The 10,785-nt window shown below is 53.2% G+C and overlaps 1 protein-coding gene across 1 annotated transcript; it reads right to left on the bottom strand.

The window, feature by feature from the left end:
• Positions 1–3,674: 3,674 nt before the first annotated feature.
• On the bottom strand, positions 3,675–9,065 carry LOC120037988 (adhesive plaque matrix protein-like; the record flags this gene model as incomplete). The annotated part of the gene is made up of 4 exons (XM_038983936.1): positions 8,579–9,065; positions 4,633–5,256; positions 4,154–4,537; positions 3,675–4,058 (listed from the first exon to the last, which is right to left on the bottom strand). Coding segments are annotated over exons 1-4 (1,879 nt in total), but the record flags the coding sequence as incomplete, so codon positions are not given.
• Between the last annotated feature and the right edge of the window lie 1,720 nt (positions 9,066–10,785).

The following is a 10,785-nucleotide window of genomic DNA, read 5'->3' as shown; positions in this document are numbered from 1 at the left end:
ACAGTCTGTTTGTGAAAGACAGAGTAAGATAAATAAAATATGACAGAGCCAACATTGGAAGAGAGGTTTTAGGAGGCAGGAGATGGTATGATAAAGACAAAGAGAGAGAAGATAGGAGTGAGTGAGAGGGCTTGAGACAGCCAGAGAGGAACCATAGAGAGAGAGAGAGAAACAGAGAGGACCAGCACATGAGGAAGAGGAGAGAGGAGAGAAGAGAGGACTGCAGTAATCAGTAGGCAGCCATATCCTATGGGATCAGATCATGCTGAGGAAGAGAGGAGGTTTGAGTAGGAGGAAGCCAGCACTGAGAGAGATGGAGGGTGAGAGAGATGGAGAGAGACAGAGAGAAAGAGGAGAAGAGAGAGAGAAAGGAGGCAAGAGAACGACCGAGAGCTAGATGGAGAGAGAACGACAGAGAAAGAGAGGGAGGTAGAGTGTGGCATAATTCATGCTTGGCATGTCAAGTGAGGAGTGTGGAGGCTGAAGGATGAATAATGAAAGACAGATGAGGGATTACATATGCCAGGGAGGTCTTTGTTGGAGAAGGAAAGAGAGACAAGGAGAGAGAGAGAGAAGGTGAGAGAGAGAGAGAGAAAGTGATAGAGAGAGAAAGTGCGAGAGACAGAGAGAGAAGGCGAGAGAGAGAGTAAAGGGGAGACAGAGAGAGAGAAAGAAGGTGTGAGAGAAAGAGAGAGAAGGTGAGAGAGAGAGAGAGGGGGATAGAGAGTAAAGGGGAGACAGAGAGAGAGACTCTCTTCTTGTAATTATTTTAAAGGTTGGTCTATGAATAAACATGTGTGTGTGTGTGTGTGTGTGTGTGTGTGTGTGTGTGTGTGTGTGTGTGCGCGCGTGCGTGCGTGCGTGCGTGCGTGCGTGCGTGTGTGTGTGTGTCTGTTTCTCCTCAAACCTGATAATAGAATGTTTGCTTTCTCCACTGAGAACAAAGACATCATTATTATTAAAAGGAGGAGTCAATATTGCATAGAGTCTGTTAGTTATTCACAAGACTAGAGACTAGACTACAGAGAGATGGAGGGTGTATTGGGACTGTAACAGCTACCCTGACACATGTTCTCAGATGCTGCTACTGTTTCTGTTACTGTTTCTGGTATCTGGGACAGTTCTGTCACACACATGTAGGACATGGAGAGAGAGAGAGAGAAAGGGGAAGAGAGAGAGAAAGGGGGAGAGAGAGAACGGGGGAGAGAGAGAGAGAGATGGGATGGGAGAGAGAGAAAGGGGGAGAGAGAGAGAGAGAGAGAGAAAGAGAGATGGAGGGAAAGGGAGAGGGAGAGAGAGAGGGAGAGAGGGTGAGGGAGATGGAGACAGAGAGAGAGAGACAGAGACAGAGACAGAGGGAGATGGAGAGAGAGAAGAGTCCACTAAGCAAGCTGGTCCAGAGTCCCAGGACAGCAACACAAGTAGAACCAACCAAATCACGAGAAAACAAAAAGATAAGTAATTGACACATTGGAAAGAATTAATAACAAACAGAGCAAACTAGAATGCTATTTGGCCCTAAACAGAGAGTACACAGCGGCAGAATACCTGACCACTGTGACTGACCCAAACTTAAGGAAAGCTTTGATTATGTACAGACTCAGTGAACATAGCCTTGCTATTGCGAAAGGCCGTAGGCAGACATGGCTCTCAAGAGCCCACAAAATGAGATGGAAACTGACCTGCACTTCCTAACCTCCTGCCAAATGTATGACCATATTAGAGATACATATTTCCCTCAGATTACACAGATCCACAAAGAATCCAATTTTGATAAACTCCCATATCTACTGGGTGAAATACCACAGTGTGACATCATAGCAGCAAGATTTGTGACCTGTTGCCACAAGAAAAGGGCAACCAGTGAAGAACAAACACCATTGTAAATACAACCTATATTTAGGTTTATTTATTTTCCCTTCTTTACCTGAACTATTTGCACATCGTTACAACACTGTATATATCCATGAATATGAAACGACTTTATTATTTTGGAAAATGTGTGTGTGTAATGTTTACTGTTAATTTTAAGTGTTTATTTCACTTTTGTTTATTATCTATTTCATGTGCTTTGGCAATGTTAACATATGTTTCCCATGAAAATAATGCCCTTAAATTGAAATTAATTTTAATTGAAATTTTGAGAGAGAGAGAGAGAGAGAGAGAGAGAGAGAGAGAGAGAGAGAGAGAGAGAGAGAGAGAGAGAGAGAGAGAGAGAGAGAGAGAGAGAGAGAGAGAGAGAGAGAGAGAGAGAGAGAGAGAGAGAGAGAGAGAGAGAGAGAGAGAGAGAGAGAAAGGGAGAGAGGGAGAGAGGGAGAGATAGGGTGAGAGATGTAGAGGGAGAAAGAGAGATGGAGGGTGAGAGCGAGAGAGAGACAGAGAGAGAGAGCGAGAGAGAGACAGAGAGAGAGAGAGACAGAGAGAGAGAGACAGAGAGAGAGAGAGGTAGAATCCATGTAAATAAGAGTAATTTTGACACTGAAGACTCTATTGGAGAACATTTTGCTTTCAACAATGCTAACCCAGAAAACCTGGAACATTCCCTGAACATTAGCTAAGATTCCCGTTAAGTTTCTAGTTAGGATTTTATCCAACATTAGGATGATAACATCCCAAAAACATTCAGAGATCGTTTTTGATAACAAAATATTTCTATTAAACAATATATATGTTACCTTCACTAAAATGTTCTGCACAACATCTGTAACAACCACCACAGAACATCCCTCAAACGTTCTAATTCCGTTTCCACGTAATGTAATAACACAATAGACCAGTAATGATTTCCCAGCAAACCTAAACCGGTTCTGTGGAAGTTCCCAGAACATTCGTTAGAGCACGGCAAATGTTCTCATAACATGTATAAAACATTTGTAAGAACGTTCCTATAACACATATTATCTGTTCTTTAAAAGTTCTCCGAATGTTTCATTAGGTTGTGGGAACAGTCTGGTGGGAACGTTGTGGGGACCTCACAAAAGATATGTTGCCAAAACACACAAAAAAACGTGTCCACTTGTGCAGATAATTATACAATGTTTCTTTTAGGGTACAAAAAACCATTCACCTTTGATGTCTGAATAATGTGGACAGAACAGCCTTTGTACATGTTTGAACGGTTCCCAGGACATGTAACTAGGTTGTGGGAACAGTGTGGGTACGTTGCAAGAGATACGTTCCCAAAATACAAAAATATGCTCAGTTGTGATGACATTGATACAATGTTTAAATTAGGTTTGCACAGGACATTCCTATAATGTTGTAAGAATAAAATAAGTCTGTTTTTATGATGTTCGTTGTTTACAGGTTTAATATCATATTTAATTAATGTTCACGGAATATGCATTTTACCTTGTCTTGAATGTCCTCTGAACATTTAGAAAACGTTCTATTTAAGTTTGACCTAATATTACCACACCATTCAAATGAAAGCAGACAGGAATACATCACCTTCATGTTTCTCTCCAGATTTAATGACGATTCTCATTTGAAGACCGCGTCGTTAGGTGATATAGAGACACATGACATTTTTATTTCATTCATAGGACATTTAAACAGCATTTAATCATACAAACACAGCCATATTATTTACCCTTCAGATGTTGACAATCTGCACATGTGGGGTTTGAACATGCAATGCTTTGTTCCCAAGCCAGGGCTTTTATCCTCTGCACCACCAGGGAAGCTGTCTTTGTCCTCTGCACCACCTGGGAAGCTGTCTTTATCCTCTGCACCCCCTGGGAAGCTTCCTTTATCCTCTGCACCCCCTGGGAAGCTGTCTTTATCCTCTGCAACACCAGGGAAGCTGTCTTTATCCTCTGCACCACGAGGGAAGCTGTCTTTATCATCTGCACCACCAGGGAAGCTGTCTTTATCCTCTGCCCCCCCTGGGAAGCTGTCTTTAACCTCTAAGCCACCAGGGAAGCTGTCTTTATCATCTGCACCATGAGGGAAGCTGTCTTTATCCTCTGCAACACCAGGGAAGCTGTCTTTCACCTCTACACCGCCAGGGAAGCTGTCTTTATCCTCTGCACCACCAGGGAAGCTGTCTTTATCCTCTGCACCACGAGGAAGCTGTCTTTATCATCTGCACCACCAGGGAAGCTGTCTTTATCCTCTGCACCCCCTGGGAAGCTGTCTTTATCCTCTGCACCCATTGGGAAGCTGTCTTTATCCTCTGCACCACCAGGGAAGCTGTCTTTATCCTCTGCACCCCCTGGGAAGCTGTATTTATCCTCTAAGCCACCAGGGAAGCTGTCTTTATCCTCTAAGCCACGAGGGAAGCTGTCTTTATCCTCTGCAACACCAGGGAAGTTGTCTTTAACCCCTGCACCACGAGGGAAGCTGTCTTTATCCTCTGCCCCCCCTGGGAAGCTGTCTTTAACCTCTAAGCCACCAGGGAAGCTGTCTTTATCATCTGCACCATGAGGGAAGCTGTCTTTATCCTCTGCAACACCAGGGAAGCTGTCTTTCACCTCTACACCGCCAGGGAAGCTGTCTTTATCCTCTGCACCACCAGGGAAGCTGTCTTTATCCTCTGCACCACGAGGAAGCTGTCTTTATCATCTGCACCACCAGGGAAGCTGTCTTTATCCTCTGCACCCCCTGGGAAGCTGTCTTTATCCTCTGCACCCATTGGGAAGCTGTCTTTATCCTCTGCACCACCAGGGAAGCTGTCTTTATCCTCTGCACCCCCTGGGAAGCTGTATTTATCCTCTAAGCCACCAGGGAAGCTGTCTTTATCCTCTAAGCCACGAGGGAAGCTGTCTTTATCCTCTGCAACACCAGGGAAGTTGTCTTTAACCCCTGCACCACGAGGGAAGCTGTCTTTATCCTCTGCACCCCCTGGGAAGCTGTATTTATCCTCTAAGCCACCAGGGAAGCTGTCTTTATCCTCTAAGCCACGAGGGAAGCTGTCTTTATCCTCTGCAACACCAGGGAAGTTGTATTTATCCTCTAAGCCACCAGGGAAGCTGTATTTATCCTCTAAGCCACCAGGGAAGCTGTCTTTATCCTCTGCACCACCAGGGAAGCTGTCTTTATCCTCTGCACCCCCTGGGAAGCTGTATTTATCCTCTAAGCCACCGGGGAAGCTGTTTTTATCCTCTAAGCCACAAGGGAAGCTGACTTTATCCTCTGCAACACCAGGGAAGTTGTCTTTAACCCCTGCACCACGAGGGAAGCTGTCTTTATCCTCTGCACCACGAGGGAAGCTGTATTTATCCTCTGCACCCCCTGGGAAGCTGTCTTTATCATCTACACCAAAAAAAGACATTGTCTCTTTTAGGAGAGTATATCTGAGCCTCAATTTCACATTTCCTTTTCAAGACAAACATGGTTGTGTGTTATTGAAGTCGTAACCTTGAGTTCTGCAGCCAGATCATTGACTTGCTGCATCACCAGAGGTCAGCTGGGGCCTTGACCTGCTGCATCACCAGGGGTCAGCTGGGGCCTTGACCTGCTGCATCACCAGGGGTCAGCTGGGGCCTTGACCTGCTGCATCACCAGGGGTAAGCTGGGGCCTTGACCTGCTGCATCACCAGGGGTCAGCTGGGGCCTTGACCTGCTGCATCACCAGGGGTCAGCTGGGGCCTTGACCTGCTGCATCACCAGGGGTCAGGGGTCAGCTGGGGCCTTGACCTGCTGCATCACCAGGGGTCAGCTGGGGCCTTGACCTGCTGCATCACCAGAGGTCAGCTGGGGCCTTGACCTGCTGCATCACCAGGGGTCAGCTGGGGCCTTGACCTGCTGCATCACCAGGGGTCAGCTGGGGCCTTGACCTGCTGCATCACCAGGGGTCAGCTGGGGCCTTGACCTGCTGCATCACCAGGGGTCAGCTGGGGCCTTGACCTGCTGCATCACCAGGGGTCAGCTGGGGCCTTGACCTGCTGCATCACCAGGGGTCAGCTGGGGCCTTGACCTGCTGCATCACCGGGGGTCAGCTGGGGCCTTGACCTGCTGCATCACCAGGGGTCAGCTGGGGCCTTGACCTGCTGCATCACCGGGGGTCAGCTGGGGCCTTGACCTGCTGCATCACCAGGGGTCAGCTGGGGCCTTGACCTGCTGCATCACCAGGGGTCAGCTGGGGCCTTGACCTGCTGCATCACCAGGGGTCAGCTGGGGCCTTGACCTGCTGCATCACCAGGGGTCAGCTGGGGCCTTGACCTGCTGCATCACCAGGGGTCAGCTGGGGCCTTGACCTGCTGCATCACTAGGGGTCAGCTGGGGCCTTGACCTGCTGCATCACCAGGGGTCAGCTGGGGCCTTGACCTGCTGCATCACCAGGGGTCAGCTGGGGCCTTGACCTGCTGCATCACTAGGGGTCAGCTGGGGCCTTGACCTGCTGCATCACCAGGGGTCAGCTGGGGCCTTGACCTGCTGCATCACCAGGGGTCAGGGGTCAGCTGGGGCCTTGACCTGCTGCATCACCAGGGGTCAGCTGGGGCCTTGACCTGCTGCATCACCAGGGGTCAGGGGTCAGCTGGGGCCTTGACCTGCTGCATCACCAGGGGTCAGCTGGGGCCTTGACCTGCTGCATCACCAGGGGTCAGGGGTCAGCTGGGGCCTTGACCTGCTGCATCACCAGGGGTCAGCTGGGGCCTTGACCTGCTGCATCACCAGGGGTCAGCTGGGGCCTTGACCTGCTGCATCACCAGGGGTCAGCTGGGGCCTTGACCTGCTGCATCACCAGGGGTCAGCTGGGGCCTTGACCTGCTGCATCACTAGGGGTCAGCTGGGGCCTTGACCTGCTGCATCACCAGGGGTCAGCTGGGGCCTTGACCTGCTGCATCACCAGGGGTCAGCTGGGGCCTTGACCTGCTGCATCACTAGGGGTCAGCTGGGGCCTTGACCTGCTGCATCACCAGGGGTCAGCTGGGGCCTTGACCTGCTGCATCACCAGGGGTCAGGGGTCAGCTGGGGCCTTGACCTGCTGCATCACCAGGGGTCAGCTGGGGCCTTGACCTGCTGCATCACCAGGGGTCAGGGGTCAGCTGGGGCCTTGACCTGCTGCATCACCAGGGGTCAGCTGGGGCCTTGACCTGCTGCATCACCAGGGGTCAGGGGTCAGCTGGGGCCTTGACCTGCTGCATCACCAGGGGTCAGCTGGGGCCTTGACCTGCTGCATCACCAGGGGTCTGCTGGGGCCTTGACCTGCTGCATCACCAGGGGTCAGCTGGGGCCTTGACCTGCTGCATCACCAGGGGTCAGCTGGGGCCTTGACCTGCTGCATCACCAGGGGTCAGCTGGGGCCTTGACCTGCTGCATCACTAGGGGTCAGCTGGGGCCTTGACCTGCTGCATCACCAGGGGTCAGCTGGGGCCTTGACCTGCTGCATCACTAGGGGTCAGCTGGGGCCTTGACCTGCTGCATCACCAGGGGTCAGGGGTCAGCTGGGGCCTTGACCTGCTGCATCACCAGGGGTCAGCTGGGGCCTTGACCTGCTGCATCACCAGGGGTCAGCTGGGGCCTTGACCTGCTGCATCACCAGGGGTCAGCTGGGGCCTTGACCTGCTGCATCACTAGGGGTCAGCTGGGGCCTTGACCTGCTGCATCACCAGGGGTCAGCTGGGGCCTTGACCTGCTGCATCACCAGGGGTCAGGGGTCAGCTGGGGCCTTGACCTGCTGCATCACCAGGGGTCAGCTGGGGCCTTGACCTGCTGCATCACCAGGGGTCAGGGGTCAGCTGGGGCCTTGACCTGCTGCATCACCAGGGGTCAGCTGGGGCCTTGACCTGCTGCATCACCAGGGGTCAGCTGGGGCCTTGACCTGCTGCATCACCAGGGGTCAGCTGGGGCCTTGACCTGCTGCATCACCAGGGGTCAGCTGGGGCCTTGACCTGCTGCATCACCAGGGGTCAGCTGGGGCCTTGACCTGCTGCATCACCAGGGGTCAGGGGTCAGCTGGGGCCTTGACCTGCTGCATCACCAGGGGTCAGCTGGGGCCTTGACCTGCTGCATCACCAGGGGTCTGCTGGGGCCTTGACCTGCTGCATCACCAGGGGTCAGCTGGGGCCTTGACCTGCTGCATCACCAGGGGTCAGCTGGGGCCTTGACCTGCTGCATCACCAGGGGTCAGCTGGGGCCTTGACCTGCTGCATCACTAGGGGTCAGCTGGGGCCTTGACCTGCTGCATCACCAGGGGTCAGCTGGGGCCTTGACCTGCTGCATCACTAGGGGTCAGCTGGGGCCTTGACCTGCTGCATCACCAGGGGTCAGGGGTCAGCTGGGGCCTTGACCTGCTGCATCACCAGGGGTCAGGGGTCAGCTGGGGCCTTGACCTGCTGCATCACCAGGGGTCAGCTGGGGCCTTGACCTGCTGCATCACCAGGGGTCAGCTGGGGCCTTGACCTGCTGCATCACCAGGGGTCAGCTGGGGCCTTGACCTGCTGCATCACCAGGGGTCAGCTGGGGCCTTGACCTGCTGCATCACCAGGGGTCAGCTGGGGCCTTGACCTGCTGCATCACCAGGGGTCAGCTGGGGCCTTGACCTGCTGCATCACCAGGGGTCAGCTGGGGCCTTGGGTTATTGTTTGTCATTCAAACGTGGTCAAATCGGGACACAATTTCTGATTTAAACCGTCTGTCAGAGCGGAGTCTTTGAAATATGGGGTGCCGGGTCGGGCAGGGTCGGGCAGGGTCGGGCAGGGTCGGGCAGGGGCGGGCAGGGGCGGGCAGGGTCGGGCAGGGTCGGGCAGGGTCGGGCAGGGGCGGGCAGGGTCGGGCAGGGGCGGGCAGGGTCGGGCAGGGGCGGGCAGGGTCGGGCAGGGTCGGGCAGGGGCAGGCAGGGTCGGGCAGGGTCGGGCAGGGGCAGGCAGGGTCGGCGATGATCTGACCTGCGTCCTTGTGCTGGAGGCAGGCAGGTCCTTGATGGAGGGCAAGTGACAGCCGATGACCTTTTCCACAGACTGGACAATGCGCTGCAGTTTGCCCTTGCAGCGGGCAGGTGCATAAATAAACCAGATGGTGATAGAAAAGGTGAGGAGGGACTCAGTGATGGATGTGTACAATCGAACCAGAAGTGTCCGAGAGAGTTTGAGTTTCCTCAGCTGGCGCAGACGGTACATCCTCTGTCAAATCGTCATGGTCACCACTGTGAAGTTTGTCCTCCCCACTTGAGGTTGTGGGAGATGATGGTTTGCAGGAATTTGAATGACTTGGTCGTGCTGACAGAGAAATGGTGTGGGGCACTTCCTGTAGTCAACCACCATCTCGATTGTTTTGACTGTGTTGAGATCCAGGTTGTTCACATCAGTATCCAGAGATGTGTTCATAAATAGGAGCTGAACGTTTAGTATGCCTCAACTATCCCTTTAACAGCGTTGCATCTCGTATGTCAGGTCCTCTGTAGAGGACTGTGTAGGGTGCTGTATCAGGGACCAGAGGACTGTGTAGGGTGCTGTATCAGGGACCAGAGGACAGCGTAGGGTGCTGTATCAGGGACCAGAGAACTGTGTAGGGTGCTGTATCAGGGACCAGAGGACTGTGTAGGGTGCTGTATCAGGGACCAGAGGACAGCGTAGGGTGCTGTATCAGGGACCAGAGGACAGTGTAGGGTGCTGTATCAGGGACCAGAGGACTGTGTAGGGTGCTGTATCAGGGACCAGAGGACTGTGTAGGGTGCTGTATCAGGGACCAGAGGACTGTGTAGGGTGCTGTATCAGGGACCAGAGGACAGTGTAGGGTGCTGTATCAGGGACCAGAGGACTGTGTAGGGTGCTGTATCAGGGACCAGAGGACTGTGTAGGGTGCTGTATCAGGGACCAGAGGACAGTGTAGGGTGCTGTATCAGGGACCAGAGGACTGTGTAGGGTGCTGTATCAGGGACCAGAGGACAGTGTAGGGTGCTGTATCAGGGACCAGAGGACAGTGTAGGGTGCTGTATCAGGGACCAGAGGACAGTGTAGGGTGCTGTATCAGGGACCAGAGGACAGTGTAGGGTGCTGTATCAGGGACCAGAGGACAGTGTAGGGTGCTGTATCAGGGACCAGAGGACAGTGTAGGGTGCTGTATCAGGGACCAGAGGACAGTGTAGGGTGCTGTACCAGGGACCAGAGGACTGTGTAGGGTGCTGTATCAGGGACCAGAGGACAGTGTAGGGTGCTGTATTAGGGACCAGAGGACAGTGTAGGGTGCTGTATCAGGGACCAGAGGACTGTGTAGGGTGTCCTATCAGGGACCAGAGGACTGTGTAGGGTGCTGTATCAGGGACCAGAGGACAGTGTAGGGTGCTGTATCAGGGACCAGAGGACTGTGTAGGGTGCTGTATCAGGGACCAGAGGACTGTGTAGGGTGCTGTATCAGGGACCAGAGGACAGTGTAGGGTGCTGTATCAGGGACCAGAGGACAGTGTAGGGTGCTGTATCAGGGACCAGGGGACTGTGTAGGGTGCTGTATCAGGGACCAGAGGACTGTGTAGGGTGCTGTATCAGGGACCAGAGGACAGTGTAGGGTGCTGTATCAGGGACCAGAGGACTGTGTAGGGTGCTGTATCAGGGACCAGAGGACAGTGTAGGGTGCTGTATCAGGGACCAGGGGACTGTGTAGGGTGCTGTATCAGGGACCAGAGGACTGTGTAGGGTGCTGTATCAGGGACCAGAGGACTGTGTAGGGTGCTGTATCAGGGACCAGAGGACAGTGTAGGGTGCTGTATCAGGGACCAGAGGACAGTGTAGGGTGCTGTATCAGGGACCAGGGGACTGTGTAGGGTGCTGTATCAGGGACCAGAGGACAGTGTAGGGTGCTGTATCAGGGACCAGAGGACTGTGTAGGGTGCTGTATCAGGGA

The sequence above is a fragment of the Salvelinus namaycush genome, unplaced genomic scaffold, assembly GCF_016432855.1.
Source record: "Salvelinus namaycush isolate Seneca unplaced genomic scaffold, SaNama_1.0 Scaffold2000, whole genome shotgun sequence".
Classification (NCBI taxonomy): Eukaryota; Metazoa; Chordata; class Actinopteri; order Salmoniformes; family Salmonidae; genus Salvelinus; species Salvelinus namaycush.
The sequence above is the reverse complement of the archived record's forward strand: the minus strand, read 5'-3'. Positions and strand labels throughout refer to the sequence as shown.